Genomic DNA, 27,138 nt, shown 5'->3' with positions numbered 1-27,138 from the left:
GGGTGGTTGATTCTGAGCAAAATGTGAGTGACGCTGGCCCGGGAAACCAGATTCAGTTTCCCCTGAATTGCAGGTTCTATGGTGGAAGTGGTTACATGAACTTTTTTATTTTATTTTATTTTTTTTTTTTTTTTTTTTTTTTTTTTTTTATTTTATTTTTTTATTTTATTTTACAATACATTCAGTTCTACATAACAGCCACAGATTCCCTTGTTCTCTCCCTTCCTGGCCCCTCCCCTTCCCCCCAGCCCACCCCCCATTCCCACCTCCTCCAGATCAAGGTCTCCCCCGAGGACTGGGATCGACCTGATAGACTCAGTCCAGGCAGGTCCAGTCCCCTCCTCCCAGATTGAGCCAAGTGTCCTGCATAATCCCAGGTTTCAAACAGCTAACTCATGCAACGAGCCCAGGACCTGGTACCACTGCCTAGATGCCTCCCAAACAGATCAAGCCAATCGACTGTCTCACCTATTCAGAGGGCCTGATCCAGTTGGGGGGCCCTCAGCCTTTGGTTCACAGTTCATGTGTTTCCATTCGTTTGGTTATTTGTCCCTGTGCTTTATCCAACCTTGGTTTCAACAATTCTCACTCATATAAACCCTCCTCTTTCTCGCTAATTAGACTCCCGGAGCTCTGCCAGGGGCCTAGCCATGGATGTCTGCATCCAGATTCCTCAGTCCTTGGATGGGGTTTCTGACCCAACTATTAGGGTGTTTGGCCATCCCATCACCAGAGTAGTCTCGGCTGTCTCTCGACCATTGCCAGCAGTCTTTTGTGGGGGTATCTTTGTGAATTTCTGTGGGCCTCTTTAGCTCTTTGTTTCTTCCTTTTCTCATGTGGTCTTCATTTACCATGGTCTCCTATTCCTTGTTCTCCCTCTCTTTTCTTGATCCAGCTAGGATCTCCTGCTCTCTTTCCCTCGACCCTCGCCCTTCATTGCTCCCACTCATGTCCCGGCTGTTCAGGTTACATGAACTTTTAATCACAGAAGAAAAGGCAGTCGCGAGTCAGACACCCTGGTGGGACACTGGGTAGGCACACTATGCGACACTGAAGTCTCTGTTACAGGTTTCAGGTCCTTTCTGACTATGTTCCCGGGTGTTAGTTTGGTGGAAGAATGGTCTGCTAAGTTAATAATTCTAAAGGTTTTTACTTGATAAGCCAAAAGGATGTTACAGACAGAGAGATGGGTGATGGGTGGCTACCAAGGGGACTAAAGGCAGCCCAAGATAAGTTGGTTCTTGATCTACAACATTCTTACTTCCCACAACCAGGAATTCCTACCGCGCCAGTCAATCTGCAGAGTCGTCATGGGGAAGCTTTCTCCAGGAACTTCAGCTCACACTCCTAAAGGCTGTCAGGCCCAGCTCACCCACCCCTAGGGCTTTTGTCTGTCTCCAAGGCTTTCTCCTCTGGCTGCTGTCCTGTTTGCTTGGGCAGGGAACCGGTTTCACCAGACCTTGGGGCTCTGCTAGAGGCAGGTGGATGGCCAGGCCAAGGTGTTTTGGCTCAGCCTTTGGGGCTGACTGAGCCTGTCAGACTCCAGTTGGTGGCAAAGGACTGAACAAGGATATGGGCAGCTTCGACCCCCGCAGGACTGGAAAAGGCTCCACGGAGTCAGAGTGGAGGCTCCGCCTCTTGTTTCTCAGCCTGGGCCTGGACTTCCTGTGTTTGGACTGGCTAATGGTTAACAGGGAATGTCCCTGCAGCTAGGGGCGCTCATACCGTTCTGCACCTCCGTGGTTATAGCCTGGGCCACAGTCAGGATAGGGCTACTTCACGAGACACTTCCTGTTACCGGGTAAGGAGTGCCCAGTCAGAAGTGTGCCTGTGTGGAGTGCAGACAACAGCCAGGAAGCCCTGTGCGACCGGAACACAGAAATTTACCTGCCTGAGGTAAGGGAGGCAAGGCCAGTGTGGCAACCCTGTAATGAGCGTTTGGCCGGTGGGTTTCTTCTCAGGGCTCCGTGGGTTCCTGGTAGGCCATTGGTGGGGCTCCCCACAAAAATGCCTTGAGTGTTTGCCTTCCAGCTTCCACGGGGTTGAAAATTAAACAGGGAGGCTGCTCTTAGGGTTCAAAACTCGCAGCAATTTTTCAGTGAGCTTCCCTTTTTGTACAGAGCTGTTCTGGGGATATGGCAGGACTGTGCCGGTATTCAGAGGAGGGTCTCAGATGCACAAGCTGCGGAAGCAGTCTCCTCATTCCTTGGACAAACTTGTAAATTGCTATCTCCCTTGATGATTAGCTTCATGGGGCGCTTCTGTTGCCATTGGGGGTTCTGAGAGGGCAGGTCACAAGGGAAGGCAGGGCCCCAGTGAAGAGACAGGCCGCAGTCCGTGAGGAGGCAGGATCCTGGTGAGGAGAGATGCTTCGGTGAGGAAGGAGTTCTGAACGCAGGTGCGCACTTGCAGGCTCCAAAGTGTAGCAGAAACGCCGGGATCTTGCACTGGAGCAGGTCAGTCGGAGGAAGCCCCTTGCTCAGCTTTTCTCCAAACAATTCTCCTGTCCTGAGAAGCGTTTGGCCCTCTGCTCTGCCTGAAACAGCATGTTTAGACCCTATGGAAGGTCCAGTATAAAATATTTTCAGCAGTTCAAAAACTAGGAGCGAGCATTATGAGACCGCAGATTCATGGTCTTTCTTTCAAGTTACTGGGAGACCTGTCAGGTTTTCTGGGTGGTTTTTTTGTGTCTCGCTTGTCAGGCCAATGAAGAGTGGGTAGGATGTTAACAAAACTTAATTAGACTTATGTTTGTGAAAAGATGGCAGTTTTTAAAAGTAGGTCATTCAAACAAAGCTTTCTGCAGCAAAATGAATGAGAAGTTGAGTCTCAGGTTTGGGTGTAATTGGTTTTTTTACTCTTGGCTCTTTGGGCCACCACCAGCTCCCAAATCAACACATGGAGACTTATTCTTGCTTATTAATGCCTGGCTGTAGCTTGGCTTGTTTCTAGCCAGCTTTTCTTAACTTATCCCACCTACCTTCTGCCTCTGGGCTTTTACCTTTCTTTATTCTATATGCCTTTCTTCTTATTCTGTAGCTGCCTGGGTGGCTGGCCCCTGGTGTCCTCCTTTCCTCCTCCTTTTCTCATTCCTTCCTCTCTTCTCACTTTTCTCTTTATTCTCTCTGCCCACCAGCCCTGCCTATCCCTTTCCTGCCTAGCTATTGGTTGTTCAGCTCTTTATTAGACCAATCAGGTGTTTTAGACAGGCAAAGTAACACAGCTTTACAGAATTAAACAAATGCAATATAAAAGAATGCAACTCATCTTTGTATAATTAAATGACTATTCCACAACATAAGTGGATGTAATAGATCTTAAAATAATATTCCCCAAATTTGGGTCAACTGCCATAGGGGTATTAACTAAAGATTTCTGGCATAGGTCCATACTTAATTGAATCACACATAATTTTGGCTGTCCTTAAATGTCCATTTTTGATGATGTCAGTGCCTGCACACACTCTCAAATGCTGTGTCCGTATGTCCATCCTGTTGCAGTGGCCTCACTGCTGACTCCTGGATTCTGCTGCTGGCCTGGGACAGCTATGGGGCAATGGAGATAGCTGGCTGTGGGACACACAGAATGACACAGGCAGGCAGGAAGCTCCCAAGGGGAGTTCTCCCCGGGTTAAAGAGCATGCCCTTATGCTGTAGCTGACCCACCCCATTTATCGGTGGTTGAGGCATTTCCTGATGACCTTTGCCCTTCCGTCACTGCAGTTTCGGTAATGATCTGTGGCTTTCAGTGAAATATTCAAATTTCAGGCTGGGAATAGTGGCGCTGACTCGTCACCTCAGCACTTGGGGAGATGGAGGCAGGAGCTGGAAAACATCCTTTGCACCCCAGTGTCTCTGAGTCCAGCCTGAGCTACACAAGACCCTATTCTAAAACAAAACAAAACAAAACAAATCAACCAACCCAAACAAAAGCAACAACAACCAAGCCTGTGCAGCAGCTTTCAGAACCGGGCAGTGGAGTCTCCCTCCTCTTCTGCTGGCCGGCATTCCAGGTGACCGATAGAGCAGTTTCCTTGCAAACTTGTGTTAATTGAACTTGAAAATTAGCAAATGATTTATTCCCCACTTTGTAAGACTGGATCTGGGCTCAGGCATCAGTCTCAGAAGGCTGTGACTTCAGTAGCAGCTTGGCTGCCAGGTGACCCTGTGGAGGAGGCACATTCTCCAGTTCTGCCCAAGGACTTCAGGCCCACAGCAGGACCGTGCCTTAGTGGAGGTGTTTCAACCCTAAGGTAGGAATGTGGGTAGTTAAAGTTCAGTGTACATGCTGAGGTTTGAAATACATCAGAGAGACAAAGGGGCAAAAGCCTGCCCTAATCCCTCTTCCTGAGCTGGGGTACCTGGTGTAAAGGGTGAGTCACAGGCCTCAGCATCTTTGCTGCCTGGGAATGGAAACTCTTGTCCTCACACCTGGAATATGCACAGCCTGCGAGGTGGGAGTCATTTCTCCTGCCAGTGTGGACTCTGGGCCGGCCGTGGTGCTTCTGGGCCCAGCAGAGCAGAAAGGAGCGAGAGGATTGGACAGGAGTGTCCACGTTACAAAATCCCACCACCAGAGTCCTGCGGGGACCCAGCACTGCTCAGCTTAGAGGGACCAGGTGTCAGCAGGCTGTGGTGTCTGTGGAGGCCACAATGGAAGCTTCCTGTGTCTTTGCTCTGCAAGTGAGTGCTGGGGAAAAAAAAAAAATCCGGGAAACAGGCCCTGTCCCGAGGGCAGGAGCAATGGTTTTGCAGATGACTCACGGTGGTTCACTGTGCAGCGAGCCTGTGCCAAGCTCTCCAGGGGGATGCACAATGCTGTGGGCAGGGAAAACAAAAGGAAGAACCCTGAAGGATGGGTGGTGAGCATGTGGGTCATCAAAGAAGCAGGGCTCTGGAGGAGGGTGGACCCAAGGGGAACCTCTTGTGCGGTCAAACGGCCACCAGGGCTCACTCAACCTCCATGAGGATGACCTTACCCTTTTCACCCACCCCTCACTCCGCACGGGGCCCTCTCTGCAGCTCCTCAGACATGCCCTTTGCCCCTGCCATTTCTTTCTGTTTTTCTACTAACATGCGCGTGGTTGCTGCCGGGAGCCTGTCCATGACCACCTGCTTGAAGTGATGGCCAACCCCTGTATGCTGCGCTCTACTGGTTCTCTTTCTCTTCCCAAGCCTCACCGCCTTCTAATTGCCTCTACTATGATTTATTCACTGGGTCCTGTCTTCTCTTATGAGGTTGTGAGCTCATGACAGACAGGTGTTTGCCTTGGAGGTGGAAATGAAGAGCAGGCAACCAGCCTGTACCTTTTGGCCAGAAACTCTGAGTCAGGTTGTTCTGTTGGAGTCTTGTCAGCTATACATGGGCTTAAAGTTAGGTCATGTCCTTCAGAGAGTCTCTAAAGTGAGCTGTACCAGAGTTCTCAGAGGTCTGTGTGAACACAGTGATGGGGCCATGCCCAGTTTCCCACCCATGGTTCTGTGATGAGCCCCAAATGCATCTTCTGAGAGAATGATGCCCTACCTAGATGGCAATGATCCCAGAGGTGTCCAAAGTGTCTGAGTGGCACGGTAGATCCCTTCGGCTCTAAACATCACCTGTTCCTTTCATCCTCCTGTTTCAGGTGAGGAAGATCATGCTGAAATGGAGGGCAGCTGGAGAGGTGTCCTGGCTGTGCTGGTCATCCTGGCTGGGCTGACAGGTAGGTGTGGGTGGGTGGATTGTTTACAGACTTCAAAAGCAGGGCAGGAGGAAGGGTGAGCAGAAGATGCAGCAGGATCGGCTACAGTTGGTCCTCCCCGGGCACTCCTCTGCATCTCTGTCTCATGGCCACCCCCTCAGGAGCTCTCATTCCTATTATTGTAACTCTCCCCCAAGAAGGTCTCTTAGTGCCTCTGACCCCGCATGGCCCCCATTAGGATGTTCCCTTACCCCATGAGGTGCCTGAGGTTGAATTGTTTCACTTTTTGAGATATTTTTCCCACCTGCTTCTCACCTCTTCAATCTCTTTGTATCTTTCAAGGAAAGGCTGGCTCAGGTTGTCTCCTGTCTGTGTCTTCTTGACTTTTGTGGTATCTAGGGTGGGATTCCCAAGCTTCATAATGTGGCACGTCTCTGACCCTCAACACAGCCTTGTCAACAGGAGTCCTGGGGCATCAGCTGGGGTGGACTCCTGAGGATCCAAGGCCCGTGTGGAGTGGGGTGGACTGACTCTGAAGGTCTCAAAACCCTTAGAGTCTGTGCACCCAGCTGTAGATTAATTAGGTCTTAATTCCTTGTCTACTGCCTCTGGGACCTGACTTTCTCTGTGTCTCCTATTGTGGCAACTTGGAGGCATGCTGTCTAGAAGAGCAGAAGTAAGGCAGGGACATTTGCAGGCTAAAATGCCCTGGACAACTTGTCACAAACTCAAGTCACAAACCGACTCATCCTTACATCTACTTGGAGACAAGAACACCCAATGAACAGCTCCATCTGTCCCTCGGCTCCCCAAATGCTCCCAGTTCTACTAACTGTGTGGGCGGCCATGCTTGTCTGTGCTTCAGAAGCTTGAGTGCTCCATTCTGGATGGGCAGACACTGAGCTTTAAGAGCCCAGGTGTGATGGTGTCAGCGGACGTGAAACAGAGTGAAACTAAGTAGGAAATGGCAGTGTATCAGAGGGTAAGGGTTGGGAAATTCCACTTTTGGGTGTGTTTGCACATGAAGCCAAGGAGCACCTGACTGAGGAGTCCAGAGGTAAAGGTGTGAGGGTCCCCCATCTAACAGCACACAGTAAGGAGCAGTCTGTAGGGGCCTGCTGGACATGTGGAGAGGAACACCAGGTCTGCAAACAGTTTAGGGACTGAGCCTGGGGCTAATAGGCCACCATTAATCCAAACTGTAGGGGCATTTTGAGGTTACAAAGATCATTTAATGACTGGAAAGAACTGGATGAACTCTAGGTTTAGTTTTTCTGATATATGTATAGTTTAGAAATATATATATATAATCATATATATATACAATTAGATATATAATCAGAAATGTTGGTTGCTTCTGTTCTTTTGAAGGGCACACCACCCAGCTTCCAAATAAATCACACTCTGAGTCTTATTATTATTTATGAAGCCTGGCCTTAGCTTGGCTTTTTTCTTGTCAACTTTTCTTAACTTAAATTATTCCATCTACCTTTTGTCTCTGGGCTTTTTCCTTTTCTTACTTCTTATAATCTTACTTTCATTCTTACTCTGTGGCTGTGTGGCTGTGTGGCTGTGTGGCTGTGTGGCTGTGTGGCTGTGTGGCTGTGTGGCTGTGTGGCTGTGTGGCTGTGTGGCTGTGTGGCTGTGTGGCTGTGTGGCTGTGTGGCTGTGTGGCTGGCCCCCTGATGTCCTCCTCTCCTCCTTCTCTTGCTCCTTCATCTCTCTTGCTTCCTGATCTTTCTTTTTCTTCTATTTATTCCCTCTGCCTGCCAACACCACCTATCCTTTCTCCTGCCTTGCTATTGGCCATTCAGCTCTTTATTAGACCAATCAGGTGTTTTAGACAGGCACCGTAACACAGCTTCACAGAGTTAAACAAATGCAACATAAACAAATGCAACACATCTTTGTAATCTTAAAATAATATTCTACAACACAGATATATATATATATATATGCATATATATATATGCATATATATATCTCTGTGTTGTAGAATATTATTATATATATATAAAACCATATATATAATCATATATATATTTGTGGATATTGTCTTAAGTACTGGTTTGAATCAAGATGGATCTGGTTTGAGGTTTGAAGATGGCCGCATCAGGAGGGCAGAGTATTATGGGCTGGTTTTAGAGTCCCCAGGGGAATTTATAATGATACAGAACCCCTTAGATATTTCATCCCGCAAAGTCTTGTGGAGTTGAGTCATCTTCACTTACAGACTTAGCTCCACATGCCCACAGGGCTCTGCCAAGCCTTTCCCTCCTCTCCTCTCTCCTTCCCTTTCCTCTCTCCTCTCATCCCCTCCTTCCCCTCTCTACCTTGCCCATAATCTCATGACTTACATAGTTTTTGGTTACCTCATTTATTTGCTCAGCAAATATTCACTGAACCCCTGATAAGTGTCACATAGTTGAGTCATAGGCACCAGAGCCTAGAAGGACAAACAGGCATTGAGTGAGAACAAAGACAGAAACAAAACACGTAAGTCACCATTGTGCCAGTTTCTTTGAAGAAACCTCTCAGTGGAGAGCCCATGGTAGGACAGTTTAGCATAAACAGGATGGTCTGAGATGTATCCCCCAGGGCAGATGACTGGGCCAGGAACCCAGGAGCAAGTGAGACTGGATTCCAGGCTGCTCATGTGCAAATGCCCTGGGCCAGAAAGACTTGATAAATTTGGTACTTTAATAATGTCTAGTGGCCCAAGGGTAGAATTGGGACAAACTGGAGATGGGGAGAAAGTTGCTCTAGGGATGAGTTTGGTGTTAGGGTATGATCCTATGAAGGGGTATCTGGTCTATCCGAAGTAATGGGACTCTTAGACGTCTGGAGCATGGAGGTAGGGTGGGGATGCTATACACAAACATCTACCTGTTTTGAGATGTTCCCCCTGGATGCATGTGCAGGGATGTTTTGGGGTGCAGCTGGTGGCCCAGAAGTGACATTGGCTTTTTCTGTCATCATCCCAGAAGCTCAGCACACAGTTCAGACCTGCCTGGGCTCCTCTCAGGACCCCTTCCTTCTCATTCTGCTCTTCCTCAGTGGGTTCCATCATCTAATGTGGTTGGCTCTGTCTCCTCTGAAGGCCTATCACCAGGGCCATTCTGTTTGCCCTCTACTCTACATCCCTTATTTCTCCCCACCTGTTAGCCACATGTCCATCCTGCTTTCCCATTCACTACAAAGATCCAGTAAGAAGGAGGCAGTGTGGGGTCTGAGGCTGTAGCATAATGTCAAGATAGAGTGTCACACTGGACTAGGAAAATGGAGAGGTGATTAGTATAGACTGTGAAGTTTCTTTTTTTGTTTTAATTTTTCTTTATTAAGAAATTTTCTACTCACTCTACATACCACCCACAGATCCCACCTCCTCCTCCCACCCCCGAGTCCTCTCTTCCAAGCCACCCCACATCCCTACATCCCCCAAACCGAGGTCTCCCATGGGGAGTCAGCAGAGCCTGGCACACTGAGCCTAGGGAGGTCCAAGCCCCTTCCCACTGCACCAAGGCTAATTTTCAAAGAAGAGCTAATACCAATACTCTTCAAATTGTTCCACACAATACAAACAGAAGGAACATTACCAAACTCTTTTAATGAGGCTACAGTTACCCTGGTACCCAAACCACACAAAGATGCAACAAAGAAAGAGAATTACAGACCAATCTCCCTCATGAACATTGATGCAAAAATACTCAATAAAATGCTGGCTAACCGAATCCAGGAAGTTTCTTATGTCAAGGAGACTGTTTCCATTGTGTGTGTGTTTATGTGGGTGTGCATGTGTGTGCATGCATGTGGAAGTCAGAGATTGTGCTGGGGTGTCATTCTTTAGGATGTTATCCACCTTGTTTTCTAGACTGTGAGCTTCTAGGGAATGGTGTTCAAGTCAGTGCTTCTCCTCTAGGGGAGAGTGGAAGGAGGCATGCATTGGCCATGTATCTACCAGCAGTCCTGGTCCCTGACCTCAGGACCAATAAGGCCGAGAGGCCGAGCCCTCTGATGGACACTCAGAGCATGACAGCTGGCAAACAGAAGATTAAATGACATCGTTGACTTATGTCAGCTAATTCATTTACTGCCCTGAAAAACTGGTTGCCTTCTAGCTTCTGGATCCAGTTATCAGATCATAGAAGGTCCTCAAAATGTAACAGTCCTGAAGGGCTCAGAGGCTCGCTTCAACTGCACTGTGACCCATGGCTGGAAGCTTATCATGTGGGCTCTCAAAGATGTTGTGGAACTGAGTATCACTTCCCAGGAAACCATCATCACCAACGACCGTTTCACCTCCGCCAGTTACAATGGGAGCAACAGCTTCATTTCCGAGCTGATCATCCACGATGTGCAGCCCAGCGACGAGGGGTCTGTACGGTGTAGCCTGCAGAACAGCGATGTGTTTGGAACTGCCTTCCTCTCAGTGCAAGGTGAGTCACTGGAGGGCCTTCTGAGCTGTGTCGTGACGCTTGGGGTCCACATTCGGATATGGTGGTGTGTACTGCAATTCTGAACTGATGATTGCTTTTATGTGTATTGGTTACGTCCCTCTACCCCTGCATCCTTCTTTCCTGCAGAGTCTAGACTTCATTATGCTGAATATTCGGAGCAAATGCTTGCTGAGCTCATGTCTCCCTCCCTTCCTCTCTCTTCTCTCCCTCTCTCTCTCCCTCCCTCACTCTCTCCCTCCCTCCTTTTCTGTTTGGCTCCCTCTCCTTGTTTAATCCTATTCACCACTCCCCTTTTGAAATGGGTTTATTTCTTCTCCATCTAATCTACTCCGGCGTCTAGTTGCCTTTCTGAAGCCATCTCCTGGAGTTCTTCATGTAGTCGCAGCTCCCCAGAGTTGGGCAGCTGGAGGTCATGACCTCTTCTCTAGCTTTTTGCGTACCAGCTTATCCTTCGTCATACACGTTATGATGCGGAAGACTGCTGTAACGGCTTTCTCTCTTTGAAAACAGTTTCTCTCTCTGCCTGTTTTTCTTCTTGCTCCAGTGTCTATAGCTGTTACAGTCAAAGGTGTATGTTCTCCAAACATGCCACGTATTTGAGAGGAAAGGGTAGACACTAGTCTATACTACCATAACTTATTTTCATCTGTAAAGGTAATTTGGTCTCCTGAAGATCATTACACAATGATAAAGGATGTATCTTATGAGGCTTTAGATAGTTTTACCCAAATCAAAACCCCTTGACACGTTTTGAAAGTGAGTTTATATATTATCGATAGAGGTTGTGCTTAGTGGATTACAGTTTCCTATCAGGTTTTTTTAATTTTAATTTTTTAAAATTTTTTTATGGTGTTGGGGACCAGACCCAGGTCTTTGTGATCTCTATCCAGGGCTCTCCCATTGAGTTGAGCCCTGTCCCCAGCTTTCCCGAGTTTTGATTTCTGTGACAGCATTTCTCATGATTACAAGCTGTGTCTTTAAGATTATTTTTTTTATATCTACTTATTTCTTTACCCTAGTGAAATGCCAGATTCTGTCTGTTGCCAAATCAAATGTGATAATATTTGGTGGAAAAGCATGTCTATCTATTTGTATTTGCATTTAAAAATGATTGTTTACTTAAGAAATTGAATTACATTGGTGATTCTTTACTTTGGGTTATCTTTAATTCATGTGGTTTCATTAATGGTATAGTGATATTTTCTAAGTAGTGATTTTCATGGGTTACCTAGAACTCTCGGCCAAGTCTGCATGCCCAGGTTCTCTGGTGGTAATTCAGTTACAATGAAAAGAACACAGGACATGAGTTCTGCTTTTGCCTTTCTCATTTGTCAACCAGTGAGATCCCTGCGCTGGCTCCCTTCCTTCCTCTGGCAGGTGGGATCAGGCTCCTCTGCTCAGCTCACACATCTGCTGTGAGGGTCAGGTGTCAAAACCACCGAAGACTCCAAAGCTTTGTCCCATTCAGTGTTATGTCCATCCACACAGTGACGTTGGCTCTGGGTTGCTGTTGTAGCATGGGATGGGTGGGTCGATAGAAAGCCTTCACTGTAATGTCTGGCTCATAGAAATTACCACATGAACTTTTTTTTTTAAATTCCTGGACAAAGCATACTGTTCTAGGTACTTAGTGGGACCCAAAGATGACTAGAAGAGAGCTGGCTCAGTTGGTAAAGTGCTTCTATGCAGACATGAGAGGCTGAGTTTGATTCTCCCAGAACCCAAATGGGAAATCTGGGTGTAGTAGTGCATGCCTGCAGTTCCAGCTGGTGGAGACAGACAGATCCTTGGGGCTTGCTGGACAGCCAGACTAATCAAATTGGTGAGTTATAGGCTCAGTGGGGGACTCTGTTTCCAAAAAAAAAAAAAAAAGATGAAGAATGATTAAGGAAGACACTTAATATTGACTGGCCTCTGGCCTACACACACACACACACACACACACACACACACACACACACACACAGAGTTTCAGGACAGCAGACCTTCAGAGACACATTTTATTTATTTATTTATTTATTTATTTATTTATTTATTTATTTATTTATATATTTTTAAAGGAATCAACTTTTTTTTTTAAAGATTTATTTATTTATTATGTATACAGTGTTCTGTCTGCACATATCCCTGCAGGCCAGAAGAGGGCACCAGATCTCATTACAGATGGTTGTGAGCCACCATGTGGTTGCTGGGAATTGAACTCAGGACCTTTGGAAGAACAAGCAGTGCTCTTAACCTCTGAGCCATCTCTCCAGCCCCCATAGAGACACATTTAAATACCCATAGATAGTGTTTTCTTGAAGTGGGGGTATCTCTGAGAGAGTAGAAGTAGGTCATATGGGGGCTGTAGGAGTGAGGTCTCAGTCCATGGTCAGTTCTCTGGGGCCTGATAGAAGTCGGGATTTCAGCCCACACCCAGCCCTCGGGGGACGAGAGAGGAAGTGGGTAGTCATACATCAAGGGAGTACAGACTGAAAGGTGGGGCTCCTTACTGCCGTGCTCATGGCATGTACAGCTGAAAAATGCACGCAGTTCTGAAGTGTTTCCCAAAGCGCCAAGCCTGTACATCTGCCTGAATGCGTCTGGCATAAACTATATACAGTAGTGGTAATTGAAGCCTTTGGGTTTAGTGTCCAGGGCACTGACGCTCTCTCTGAGGCCCTGCACGGGGACCGGAGCGGGACAGAGCTGCACCTGATGTCACAGGAACACTAAGCAACAGGCTTTCCCCAGAAACACAGTCTTGGAGAAAGAGGAAACGTCCACAAACTACCCAAGGCCCATTCACTTTTCTTTCCCGTGTTTCAATAGAGCAGATAGACACAATTCCAGCTTGAGTCCTCTCACATCTCCATAATACCTGTTTGTCAGGAGAGCGGATAACCCAGAAAAGGCTCCTCCAGTGGGGGAGGAGGGGGGGGGAGCTGAAGTCCAGCTGCATACACAGCGAATCCTCCACATGGCTGCACTGGCCCAGTTACTGCCCAACTTGCCATTGACTCATTCATACAATGCACTCTCTAGCTTTCCAAGGACCGGAGGACCTGAGTCCATGTTGTTCTGTCATGACCTGAGGCAGTTCCACCCCTCCTAGGGCCTGTCACCATAATTTTTTTTTTGATATTTATTCATTGTGCACACACACGTGCAAGAGGGTTTATGGGTGAAGCTTGTGGGAGTCCGTTCTCCCCTTCCACCACCCGTGTCTTGGGGCTCAAACTCCTGCTACTAGGTGCAGCAGCAAGCGACTCCCTGCTGAGGCATCCAGAGGGCCTCCATTGTCTGCTATCTTAAGTCCATCAAACAAAACAGAGGAGCTGAAAAAACAACGAGCATGTGAAACCTGAGCCCTTCAGATTTAAGCCAACCCCTTCTCACTGACTCATCCACAGGATGCTTAAGGCCAGCACAGACATCTTACGTATTCTCAGGTAACATCCAGGAAGTATAACATTTCAGAGTGAAGAGATATGGCAGAGCCACTCTGGTCTTCCCCCACTCCAGGGCATGACTTCTCATAATGACCTAAGGCGGTGCTAACAGGCGAGTGACTCTTTTCCAGGTTCCTTCTCCTGAGTGCACAGGGGAGCTTCATGCCACATGTTGCAAAGGTCTTCTAAATCGCAGGCCAGCATTGTCCACAGGACTGAGTATGGTGATACACAAAAGTCACACAAGGGCAAAAATCCAGTCAAGTGCCAGATAGAGCCACAGGCTAGAGGGAGAGTGAGGGAAAGCCTTCACTCACCATGGGTTCAGGTTCTCTCATGAGCTTACCTTCAAGAGAACTCTCCTGATTGAGTTTTGAAGTGGTCTCAAAGAATACCCACAGTTCTTTAAAAAGGCCATCCAACACTCTGTGCTGCTCCAGCTGCGCTTCTGTGGGAAGTCAGATTTCTTTCTGCACTCTTCAAACAAAGCAGTCCTGTAACATATGAATAAAGCTGGCAGCTTGGAAATCTAGCTGAACACAACAGAGATTTGCATAGGTAAACATTGCCACTTGGTTTATTTATTTATTTTATTAGTTTAAAAATACAGTTTAGTGGAAACGTGTTCATTTACATTAACAGGTAATGAGTTACGGTTGTTACTTTTTTTTTTTTTTTTTTTTTTTTTTTTTTTTTTTTTTTTTTTTTTTTCTGGGTATTGTACAGGTGTCGAACTCACAAGATCGCTCTCTGCTCCGAGTTATTAGGTCGAGGGCACGGTTGTTACTTTTAAGTAAATATTTTATAATCATTTATGTAGTTACTATCCACACAAAGGAAGTTCTTTGGAGTCTCTGGTGGCTTTGAAAAAGAAATTGAAACCAAAGTGTTTGAAAATCATGCATTCTGGTCAAATTATCCCCTTAGAGATAGAAAATGCAGAGTGGGAGCCCCAAGACCCCAAATTTCCGTGATTTGCTCTGAGCGATGGAGCTGTGCTGCAGAACCATGAATGAGAGTAGAGTTTTTGATTCTCAGTCCAGTGTTCTTTCCATTCTATCAAGCAGCTGGGGGTGGTGCCTTGTAGCATGTTTGAATTTGAACATTTGAATGCCTATGTATGTCACTAAGGCTGTGTCTTTGCCAGGGCCATCCTTCAGGTTATTTTGGAATGTCAGCACAAGTAAACATCATTTTCAGATGGATTCCTTGCAGCGTGCACGCTGCCTCTGGCAAGTGGGTCCTTTAAGAAAATATTGGTCTAAGTCAATAATTCTGAAACTTCATTGAGTTAGTTCAGTGAATAATAGATTTGATTTTGATGTAATTTATGACGAAGCATATTTTAAAGGAATATCCAAGGCAGTTCTTTTTTTAAGTTTACTACTGGATGAGATGGCACATGCTTGTCTTCCCTGCCCTTGGAAGATGGAGACAAGAAGTGGAGTGATGTTTGGGGCCAGACTGGGCTAACGAGACTTTGTCTCAAAACAAAACAAACAACAAAAAAGTTTATGACCCCAAATTGTAAAATGAAGGTGACTGGCCCAAACTTAAGAGAAGATATTTGCTATTTCTGAGTCTCAGGTGAAAGAATATGGATTATTTCCTTCCTTGCTTCTGTTTCCAGGACTGCCTAAGAGAATCCTGTAGCTCCACTCCAGTGGTCCTTGGCTTTTATTTCTCATTATTCTTGGGAGACACTTCACCTTCTTGTAAGAACCCAGCAGGTGCACGTAGATATGGCAGATAAAACCTGAACTATGGTTTCCTGGGGCAGACACAGCCTTCCTGGGGCCTGGGAAGAAAGTCTCATGAGATGTAATTTGAAGCTAAAATTGGGAAAATCGTAAGGCTGTTATTCTTGAGCTTGTTTCTCTCTTCTCTTTAGTTATGGGGACCCTGAACATTTCTAGCAACAGCCTTATAGTCACGGAGGGTGAGCCCTGTAATGTGACTTGCTATGCTCTGGGCTGGACCCCACTTCCAGATATTTCCTGGGAGCTTGAGGTCCCAGTAAGCCATTCCAGCTACTATTCCCTTCTGGATCCGGGTGATTTTATGAGGGCCTTGAGTGTCCTGACGCTCACACCGCTGGGCAATGGTACCTTGACATGTGTGGCAGAGCTGATGAACCTCCAGGCCAGCAAGTCCTTAACTGTCAACCTGACTGTGGTTCAGCCCCCACCTGGTAAGTGAGCCTCACCAGCCAGAAAGCTATGACTATTCATGGGAGGGTCAGGCTCTCGGTCATGGCCAACCTGGACTTTGACCTTGATGTTGGGTGGAGATGGTGATGAGGTAAATCCAGTGCCATGGGCTCAGTGAGTCGATGATCTTACCTGTTCTTACAATTCCTTCTTGAGAGTTTTTCTTTTTCCTATTTGTAAATGGACCATTGAAAAGCCCTGTCTGCTACTTAGATAAGAAGGTAGCAGGTTCAGAGACAAATACTTAATGTTTTTCAAAAATAAAGCTAGGTGTGGTGGCTAGTGCTTATAAATCTAGCACTTGGGAGCTGAGGCAGGAGGATTGCCTAGTGTTTGAGGCCAATCTGGGCTATGCAGTGAGTTCCAGGGAAGCCTGGTTAATAAAGTGAGATTCTGTCTAGAAAAACCAAAACAGCATCTCATTGTCTAACTTGACTAGGTGACAAAGCTTTAAAGTGTTTGTCTTCCAGAGGAATATATTGTGCCATAGCAGAATCTTTAATCTTGTTCATTAAGGGCCCTGTGGAGCCTGTGAGCTCCGAGTTGGCATGGGCAGGGGTTCAGGGGTACAGGGGTGATGTGATAGGACATGAAGATTTATCTCTCCCTCCCTCCCTCCCTCCCTCCCTCCCTCCCTCCGTCCTCCTCCCTCCCTCCCTCCCTCCCTCCCTCCCTCCCTCCCCCCCCCTCCCTCCTTCTCCCTCCCTCTCTCTCTCTCTCTCCTCTCTCTCTCTCTCTCTCTCTCTCTCTCTCTCTCTCTCTCGGTGGAGGAAGGGATGGTGCTGGGCATAAGCCCAGGGCCTCATACGTGCTAGGCAAGGGATCTCTACCACTAACTGCGACTCCAGTCACCCGAGCCCTGGAGACTCACAGTAAATTCTTCATCTTACAGAAGAGGAAGGGACTCCTGGGGAGGAGGGGAGAATCTCTTTGGTTCCCTTTCTTGTTTCAATATTCCTTGGCTTATAGAAGTAGCCCTTTGTCCCCCAACCTTTATTTTCACATGGCTTCTGTGAGCATGTGTCTGTTCATATCTGTCTTTCTATCTCTGTCTGCCTGTCTCTCTTGTAAAAATTCAGTTCTATCCTGTCCATTATAATCTATTCCTGCCCTTATTCTTCTTGGTGTTCAGCTTGGTCCAGGGTTGCCCGCCCCCTCAGGTGTCCTTCTGACATTCTTTATTAGCCTTTGAACTCTTGCTCAATCAGATAGACCATCTTCCCTTTGCTTTGCCCCTGTCCAGCTCTCCTATAAGCTGCTTAGAGACAAGGAAGTCTGGTCCAGGCTTTGACAGGGAAGATTGAAAGACAAAATTCTGTTGGCACCAAATAGACCAGCACTGACTATTGAAAACCCACATTTCACCAAGATAATGAGGTAGCACAGAGCTCCGGCTTGATGGACGGCCCCTTCTAGAAATGAATCTTACACATTAGCTCTCTGCCACCCCCCTTTTTTTTTCTGAAGGAGAAAGAGGAAGGGAAGGGCACTTCATTCCCCCATCAGTGGAATTCTTCCTTAACTGGGACTGCGCCTTAATTACAGCAGCTGTAGGCTGGAGGGCTGGGAAGGAAGGCTCTGCGGGTAGGCATCAATGAGCCTTGCTTTATTGGACTCATTTGCAAAAGGGTAATTCGTTTCTAAATTATTCATCAAGATCAGAGCAGCTGGTATCTGGCTCTGTGTTGTGTGTTTTATGCAAGTTTTATTAGCTGCAGACCTCATTCAACCTTGGCTGTGGAGCTAGAGGAGCTGAGGTCAAGTTCATGGAGAGTGGAGAGGTGAGCCACCTGTGAGAGTTGCCAGACTTCCTCGGGGTGGGGAACCTCAGTTCTGCATCCACATCTGCACCACAAGGCTGGGGGATGATTTTCATTCCTTAGGTGAGCTTAGGAAGTCTAACGGACTCAGGTCACAAAGTATGTGCTATCCTAGAGATCAAAAACTCCCTTGAAGAAGGCACAAGGAAGCCAAGTCTTTAGAGCTGGCTTCTCAGTTATAGAAAACCCAACTTTCTCAGTTACTGAAATCACAAACCTGTGGGGCAGCAGACAGCCACATTAGAAAGCAAAGCCCCTTTGTTATGTGTTGGGGAGAGATGTGAACGAATACTTACTCACTCCAGATAGGACACTGGTGATACACCAAAGAAATCATTTCACCCAAGTCTACTTGGGTGCACCAAGGAGTTTATTGGGGTTACTCATAGGAACATGAATGACTCACATGCATCACCAGCTTGACGATTCGGGAGCACTGTATCCTCGGAACTCCCTGCACAGCTTGTAGGCAGTTCCACTGAAGGGTCTTCCTGCAATTGTTATAGTTTATATAGCCTTTGGGAAGAACCTTGTGAGTCTTGAAACTTTCCACACCTTTCTGAGTGTTATGATCCTCTCTCTTCCTCTAAGAGGGACTATCCCATTGGGAGGAAAGAGCTATACAGCACCGTGTCAGGCCCAACAAAGAGATCTTCAGGTGAACAGCCTGGCTCCACCTGTGCTCTTCTGTGTGTCCCTCAGTGTCGGGTCACCTGATTGTAGGCTGTGAAGCGATGGCCAGGAAGCTGCATTCTAGCGCACATGAGCATCTTGCAGAGTGCAATGATCTAATGTGATTACAGTTCATTTCCATGAGAAGTGACAATGTCAGGGGTGGAGAAGGTGGTAGGTATGATCCCGTTTCCACTCCGAGGTCACAGTAAACAGGGTGGCTTCCTCCTGGGGTGTGTGGGGCAGGTGATAGCCGGCCTTCCTGTTCTTTCTGGTGACTGCTGTCAATCTCTGATGTTCCTTGGGTTGGAGAAGCAGTCTTCTGACCCAGACCTTTATTTCTACACGGCCTCCCCGATGACATGACTCTGGGCATGTCACACTGAGTTCCGAGGCTCAGTTTTCCTGCATGTGAAATGGGCAGACAATGAATTGAGCTGTTTTGTGTCCTGGCTGTGGGGTCAGTCACTGGAGGATCCTGAATGCCTATGCCAAGGCTCAGCCCTTCTCCGAAGTTCTCATTTAATTGACTTTTAGGGAATACAGTATCTTTGATTTTGAGTTCCCAAATAACTGGTTTGAGAGCAGTTAGCCCAAAATCTAAAGCTCCACTTTCTGCTTTAGCTGGTCAGGTTCCACAATCTATACAGACCGTAGATGGGATATCTCCCCTACACATGGGATAGCTCCGTGACTCGGGAGGAAGTGACTTAACCCCTCTGAACCCCTGTTCTGTTATCCATGAAGCTGAAATAGCTGTAGTGCCTGTCTCCAGAGCTCTCAATCTGGGGAGAAACAGCATCTAGAAATGTCTAAGACAATTTCTTCATGTGGTTCCTGCTCCTGAGCGAGCAGTTTTTGCTTATGTTAGGGACTCAGACACTCATGTCCTCTCTGGTCAGTACTGGCTTTGCACACGGTGGTGGCATTTTATGACCATGTAGCTGATTTTGAGAATTCTATGCAACCCCATTAAAGTTCTACAAACTCTTTCAAAACATTTGGGGAAATGATTCTTTCCTTCACAGATCAGGAAAGGACAGCCCCCAAGCACACAGTAAAGTCAGTTACGTGGCCTTGAGGAGCATGTAGGGGAAAAAGGCTTGAAGTGGAAACTGGGAGATAAGCTCCTGTAGTCACTGTGGGTTGCTCAGGTGAAGTATATCCGACCTCTCCAGGGGCTCTGTCACTCACCTGAATCATGCATCCTCTGTCCTGAACAAAGCAGGGACCGTACCTTTCCAGATGCCCTGAAGATGTCTTTATCTCAGGTAAGACCCAGACAGTGCTTCCCTGGAGGGATTATTCCACAATGACAGGGCCTGTGACAGAGTAGGAGACATGTTGAGAACCCTAGCTTTCTTGTGCTGAGAGGTGGGGCAGGCCCCTAGGGCCTTTTCCTGTGTTATTTACACTGTGAACAGATTGGATCATGAATCATTTCAAGACCCTGTTTTTCTATCCATTAACATTTTGGGGCGCTTAGCAATATGACTGTTACTTGTTTTCAATCAGCTGCAAATGCACTTATTCTAAAAATGACTCTCTACTAAAAAAGTAATATATAGAGAGGAACACATGTGCACATATATATGTAACAGGTGATAAATGAAAAACATTATTAAAATAAGACACCTGTGCAGTTCCAGTTGTGACTTATGCTTCCTGATGACTTCAAACATGATAGACTGGATAGAGGAGACTTGAGCTGAAGTGTCTCCTAAGTGTGAGACTCCGAGGAAGGCTGGACTTCCAGGAGAGACTGGTCACAGCAAATAGGAAGTGAAATGAACCCCCGGCTGCTGATACCCATACTGTTTCAATGTGGGGGTGTTGAGTGGGGCTGGGTATGGGGGCTGAGTTAAGGATGATGACAGTGAGTAATAACATGAAGTCTCTCATTCCTTTCCGGAGTCAGCCATCAGCTCCAGGAGGTGGCCTTTCCGCTGGACACATGCATACTCAAGGAGAAAGTGTAGAGAGAGAGTGCCTACTCTCTACTCAGTGAGGAAGGTTGTTGGATCCAGCCTGGTTTGACACAAAGTTGGAATGTGAAGTAGGGGAAGGAGAGGCCATGGGCAGGGAATGTTTGAGTAGTCAATAAACATGTTGTCCTAGCTAGGACAGCAAGCCTATCGCTTAACATCAGGAGACAGGCCTCACGTCTAACCCCAGCTGTCTCCCTTGTCGTGAAAACCTGTGACATTTGCAAACTTGATTTTGAGAAAGAGCGTCCATCTCAGTTGATGCAGAGTATCCATGGTGATTGTGAACACATGAGTCCTACCTCAGAAACTTTCACACACTTTCTTGAGACTGAACAACCTGGTGGATCAAGACTTGTGACTGACAAGTGAGCCAGAGGTCAGAGGCAACCCGGAAAGTAAACAGGGCCACAAGAGGGACTAGGTCCTCCGGTGGGAAGCCCAACATGGCTGACAGTTGACAGGCTTCCACCTGAACTGTGAGAGTCAAGAACGCAGCTCTGACCTTCATAATCTCATTATTGTATTCATGGGAAGAGAAGCATGGGCATATCCCATAATGAGGCAGAGTAGCCTGACTAATACTTCCCAAGTGTGGGTCACCAGCCACTTACATGTGAAGCATTTGGGGTGCCTTTGCAGACCTCTTGACTCTGCCTCACTGGAGCAGGTTTTGAATCTGGTTGCTCAGTGAGCATTACAAGTGATGCTCAGTGCTGTGCTCTCTGATGGTGGGACTTCCTTGTGATGGCACCCAGTTTGTGGGGTTGGGGAGATATGACAAGGAAAAGGTACAATCCTACTCCCCCCTCATCACATTTTTTTGCATTTTAATCATTTTGGAGATTATAGTTATGTTATTCCCCCTTCCCTTTCCTCTTTCCAAATCCTCCTATACATTCGCCTTTTCTCTCTTTTAAATTCATGCCTCCTCTTTTCTCTGTCATTGCATATATATATAGATCTAGACCTGTCTTAATGTGGCTGACTACCCAGTACAGGAGGCAGATAAGAACTCAGCTTTTAATCCATCCATATATATATATATGTATATATATACATCCATCCATATATATATATATATGCATGTATTCCTAAATACATAAATACAACCTAGTCAGTTTGAATAATGTTACTTGTATGTCATATTCTCAGGGCTGGCTATTTGTTTTTGGATATCCAATCTGTATGCTCTTCTCTGGAAAAGACTATTTCTCCTGTTCTCAGCTTTCCCTATAGTTCTTTGTGTAGGGTAGGGCTCTCTTTCTTTCCTATCTTATCTCAGAGAGGTACTGGGTGAGGTGGCAACAGAAGGCATTAGAAAAGTAGTTTGGACTTTCCTACACCCTGCATTTCTTCTCTGGATGTTGTAATATGAGGGAGAAAGGAGAGATCTAGACCTGTCTTAATGTGCTGACTACCCAGTATAGGAGGCAGATAAGAACTCAGTTTTTAATCCATCCATCCATCCATCCATCCATCCATCCATCCATCCATCCATCCATCCATCCTTCTGTCCACCCACTTATCTATCTACCACCCATTTGTCTGTATTCCCATTTAACATCTACTCACCTACCCATCCCTCTCTCTCTGTTACCCATCTACTCATCCATCCACCCACCCATTTGTCATTTATCTATCCATTGTCCATCACACATCCATCTATCACGACTAGTACATTCTAGGTATGTGGGGTATAAGGAATATTACACACAACACTTGATCTTAAAGGAGTTTAGAAGATACATAAGCAGAAATGGAAACAACAGCAGTTTGAAATAACAGTAAATATAAGCTGTTAAAAATAAAGCAGTCATCAAAATTGCCCAACACTTTCTAATTCTCTAGAAAGAAATAAAGAAATATAAGCAATTCATGAAGAACAAAAACAAGTATTTTTAAAAACATCGTATAATTCTTCAAAGCACAGACAGTTCCCTGGTTTGTTTTCAGACAAGTCTATGCACTCTTTGCACTCTGTTGTTTATTTTGTTTTTCGAGACAGGATTTCATTGTGTAGCTCTGACTGTCCTAGAACTCACTCTATAGACCAGATTGGCCTTGAACTCACAGAGATCTGCCTGCCTCTGCCTCCCGAGTGCTGGGATTAAAGGCGTGCACCACCACCACCACCACCACCACCACCACCACCACCACCACCACCACCACCACCCGGCTGCCTGTGGCTTCTTATGTGCCTGGGTTCTTGCTTACTCTTGACTCAGAACTGGGGCAGAAGTGATCTTCTCTAAGCATTTTACTCATATTTTGAGCATTTAACATTGGTATAGGAACAGCCAACTACAGCTGCAGAATCAACCTTAAGCAAAGCTCTATATGGGGAGAGCTTCCAAGAGAGATTTTCATTATTAGCTTCCCCTACCATTGGTTCCAAAGCAAACCCCATGTTCCTTCAGAGGAGGCCTGCTATTTTAAATGTTCTAGTGGCTAGCCTCTACTTCATTTTCACCAAGCTACCAGTGAGATGGGCTGACAGACCTTGTTGAATACAATGCATGGTTCCACAGGTCAACATGGTTGTCTGTGGTTTGACTTCTGTGTGGTTCCTGCTTGGGCACAGAGGAGTGAAATATTGTTTAAGGCTCCCTTGGGATCATCCACATTCTTTCCACAAGCCAGTGACTGTGCCACACAGCAAGACTTTCAAGGATGGTGGATATGCTCCACCTGGGTTAATTTGGCACTTGAAATGTAGGCAATACAACTAAGGAACTGTGTATTTAATTACACACAGTTTTAATGAACAATTGAATTTATATGAACACCCAAAGCCAGCATATCAGCTCTAAGACATTGTTACAAAAACCAAACCAAACCAACAAACAAGGTTGTTGTTTCTTCCTTTTTATTTCCTTCCATATTTTCCTTTCATTCCCTGCCTTTCCTGCCTCAGCTTATGTTTGTCCTACTCCATGCTTACTGGATAAAGCAGGAGGGCAAAGTAAGTCACTAGTAACATCGGTCCCACAAGAGCTGCAGAAAGCTCACTCGACTGTAGGAGAAATGCGTTTAGTGGAAGGCTCTGGTGGGACCTTGGGGAAGTTGTGTACCCAGGGTCTTTTGCCCTCCCGTGGGGTGCCCCATTACCTTTGGTTAATGGAATCACAGAGCATGGGAACATGGATGCCAGAACCCACTATTCTCTAGTCCACAGTTTTGGCTAACCATCCCAGCATGGTAATCAGAACTCTAACCCTTGGGAGTGGCCTGCTGGCCCACCCTTATCCAGCTCTCAGGAATGTGGGAGGTTCAACCAACTGATAATTGGACCTAGGTTACAAAGCAATTACTTGTACCGATAAATACTGGGATGGGAGATACTGTTGAGTCATTAAACACACAGGAGGGAGGTTGGCCGAGATGCCCTGCTGCAGCAGACTGAAGAGTTCTATCATTGAAGACACAGGGCAACTTAGATCCCACTAGAACCAGTGAGTCTACAAGGTACAGATGTCATTGAACTCCTTTTGTCTCTTCCATTGTAGATAATATTGGCGAGGAAGGCACATCACTGCCTACCTGGGCCATCGTCCTGCTGGCAGTGGCCTTTTCCCTGCTCTTGATCCTGATTATCGCTCTGATTATAGTATTTTGCTGCTGTGGTATCTCCAGGAGAGAAAAAGAAGGTATGGTTTTTCCATGTAAATCTCTATGGGGTTTTGAATTTGTGGTACAAGCAGGCGAAGTGAGTGAGCTTATCAACTTCTTCAGAAGATGAGTCCCACCATAGTGAGATGCCACCGCACCCTGGCAGATGGCTGCCACCACAGAGGCAAAGGATAAGAGTTGACAAGGCAAACGTGCACACTGTCGGCTGGAATGTGAGCAGGTACAGCCACCATGGAGAATGATATAGAGGTTCTTCAGAGACTGAAAATGGAATTGTGTGTGATCCAGCTTTCCCACTGCTGGGTGAATATCCATAGGAAGTGAAACAAGTGTTCAGAGACACATATGCCTTCCCATGTTCATGGCAGAGCTGTTCACGATAGATAAGATATCAAAACAGGCTGAGTGCCCATCAGTGATGGTTGTGTAAAGGCAGTGCTACACACGAGTGCACATACACATACATACATACACACATACATACTTACATTTATTCACACAAGGGGATGCCACTTAGCCTTTAAAAACGTAGAAATCCTGTTATTTGGGACAATGCAGTGAAATGGAATATGTGAAGAGAAATGAGTCAGTTACAGAAAGGCAGGTGTGGTGTGACCTTGCCTGTTTGTGGGACACTCAGCAACTGAACACACAGAAGCAAAGTGGAATGGTGGCTTCCGGAGTTAGGCATGAGGGGCTGGGCCATGCTGGTTAAGGCATGCAAGGCTTTGTTTAGAGCGAGCATGTTCCGGAGATTGTACTAGTCATAATAGATCACGACTTGAAAATAGATCTCTAATGTTTTTCCTTTAAAAAGTGACTCATGTATGGAATGATGATTATATGGATTAGCTCCATCTAGTAATTTCCCAATGCCTACTCACATCAACTTGTCATGCAGTGCCTGAAAGTTATATATATATATATACATATATATGTATATATATATATATATATATACACATATATACATATATTTAAAAATACTCCTGTTCTGCCTTAATGAGCTGGGACAGAGGTAACAGGGATGCTGAGCCAAGCAAAACTGAACTAAGAGGTGAGGCTCTCAGTCTTTGGAAGGAATCATGGGAAGAGAGGGCCAGTCCTCTAGGGCCCAGGGGACCCCGCATTTGTTCCCACATCTGAGAAGGTGATGAATGAGAGACCTTCTTGCTAAAGGCTGGGCTGCTTGACTTCTGTACTTATTTGCAAGGAGAAGCAGTTGTGGTGGTATGTCATTTAACATGCAATTGCTTTTCTAGAATAACATTGGTGGGCACATGCTGTTCCTAGTCTGTGGTTTAAAAACCCCAGTGCAGGCGAGGGAGGCTGCAGAGGTAAAAAGGGAAACGAGGCACATGCTGAATTATGGAAGTGTCGCACAGGTCTCGTGAATGGATCTGCTGAGACACCCCCCAGCCATGTGGAAGCTGCAGCTAGTCTAGAGGTCAGGGTCTAGAATGAGGGGGCTTGTTATAGAGTTTGACAGTTTGAAGCTTGAGTGCTGAAGGATGATTTGACGTGCGACAGCCCAGAACTTTCTAAGAGCTGAATCTTTGTCTTTTCTCTGATTTGAACACTTTCTACAGTTAAATTATTTCTCATAAGAGCTGAGATTCAGTGTTTGGGTACCTGTCACTTGACGTGTGTTGTTAAATTTGTGAACACTTTGTGTGTGTGCCAGATGTGATCTACTGGCTGTTTTCAATTATCTCTCTTCCACAGCGAGACAAGCCAGGTAAATCCCATCATCTAGTGTAAGGACAGGGCCTGGCTGTAGCTCCTTTATGGATCAGGCTTTGATCTGGGGGTTAATTTTATTCCTTGGAAAGTACAAGTTTGAGAGTAGTGAAAGCCTAGGGACTCAAGAGGAGAATTTGGTTTGACCAACAGACCCATTCCTCACATGCTGTGTACTGAATTTTAAGTGAGAATGGTTGAAATGTCTTCCATCTCATCGAGGAGGTACTGTGGATTGGGCAGTGCCTTCAGTTGGGAATTCTTGACATAGCGTTCATGGAATTGGTGGGCAAGTTCTGATGTTTGAGGTTTTCTCCTTCTCCTAGGCTCCTGTCTACCCCACATCAGCCCTGTAAGAAGGTTGGTTGGTGGGTGGTGTTCAGTAAACAGCCTGGGTGGTTTCTTTTCTCTTCCTTCCTTTTCTTTCTTCAGTTTTCTTTTCTACAAGTGCCATCCTATATATTAGTTATGAAAATTAAAAGTGCATATTGAGAGTCCCAAGCCAGGTGCAGTGGCTCATGTCTGTAATTCTAGTGCTTAGGAAGCTGAGGCAGGAGGATTGTCACAATTTTGAGGCGAACCTGGCCTACACAGTGAATTACAGGCCAATGCGGTTACATAGTAAGACCCTGCTTTAAAAAATATTTCTGTGATACATCCTAGATTTTGTCATTTATGTGATTGTGATGCGAAGAGCCCATGCCAGTGTGAGTTATTTTTTTCCCTCTCTTGTTGCAACAAGTCTAGGGTTGTGAACGGAGACCTGCCACACCCACTTACAATGTTTGCCCTCTGCCACCAGGTCAGAGGTGGCTGCAGTGAAATTACACTACATATTAGCATAAATGTAAAAATCAGTGACCTTCTGAGTTTTCCCACTACGATAATTTCAATCCATAGAATGTATTAAACACTTTCCCGCAAGAGTGTTTTCTGGTGCTTTGCTGGCTCCCCAGGGAATTCTCCATGTGCCTTTGGTTAATTGAGAACTGACCGAGGATGGCTGAGGGTCCTGCTTATCTTGCTCAGAGGCCTTGGAATGTCAGTGTGGAGAGAATGATCCAAAATCCTGCACCCATCCCCAGCTGAGTGGGAACATGTGGCTTGTCCCACCGTTGGAGGGTATTGATGGAGGGAGACTGGAGTTCCTTACAATGCAGATAAAGGAGTTTCTAAGTTTAGTTTGAGACCCAAATCAGATGATGTTATTAGAATTTAAAATAGGTGAGACTATTACCTAAAAAGTTATAATAAGGGAAATAGATATTCTCTAGACCTCAGCAGAGCTTGGCATATGGAAGGCCTGGGTAGGCAAGTGAGGTGGTGAGGAACATGGACCTGCACACAGACTGGGAGGCTTGGTGTGTGGCTTAGAGTTTGGATTATAGATTTTGTGGATTTGTCCAAGAGTCCACTGATTGGTACCATTGGCTAGGGAAGGAATGGCAGCTTTGGTGTGTGTGTGTGTGTGTGTGTGTGTGTGTGTGTGTGTGTGTGTGTGTATGTGTGT

General features: G+C 46.2%; 1 protein-coding gene across 3 annotated transcripts in view; it reads left to right on the top strand.

The window, feature by feature from the left end:
- The first annotated feature begins 1,675 nt into the window (after positions 1–1,675).
- Igsf5 (immunoglobulin superfamily member 5) overlaps positions 1,676–27,138 on the top strand; it is a 38,855-nt gene continuing 13,392 nt past the window's right edge. The window contains exons 1-5 of one of the 3 annotated variants that reach the window (XM_037209607.1): positions 1,676–1,896; positions 5,624–5,701; positions 9,799–10,116; positions 15,460–15,759; positions 23,765–23,905. In XM_037209607.1, coding sequence (XP_037065502.1) covers positions 5,644–5,701; positions 9,799–10,116; positions 15,460–15,759; positions 23,765–23,905 — 817 coding nt within the window. In that variant the 5' untranslated portion in view covers positions 1,676–1,896; positions 5,624–5,643. Of the gene's footprint in view, positions 1,897–4,111; positions 4,253–5,623; positions 5,702–9,798; positions 10,117–15,459; positions 15,760–23,764; positions 23,906–27,138 lie in introns of those variants that run through there. The other 2 variants (XM_037209608.1, XM_037209609.1) reach the window with 2 other exon arrangements.

The sequence above is a fragment of the Peromyscus leucopus genome, chromosome 12 (assembly GCF_004664715.2).
Source record: "Peromyscus leucopus breed LL Stock chromosome 12, UCI_PerLeu_2.1, whole genome shotgun sequence".
NCBI lineage: Eukaryota > Metazoa > Chordata > Mammalia > Rodentia > Cricetidae > Peromyscus > Peromyscus leucopus.
The sequence above is the reverse complement of the archived record's forward strand: the minus strand, read 5'-3'. Positions and strand labels throughout refer to the sequence as shown.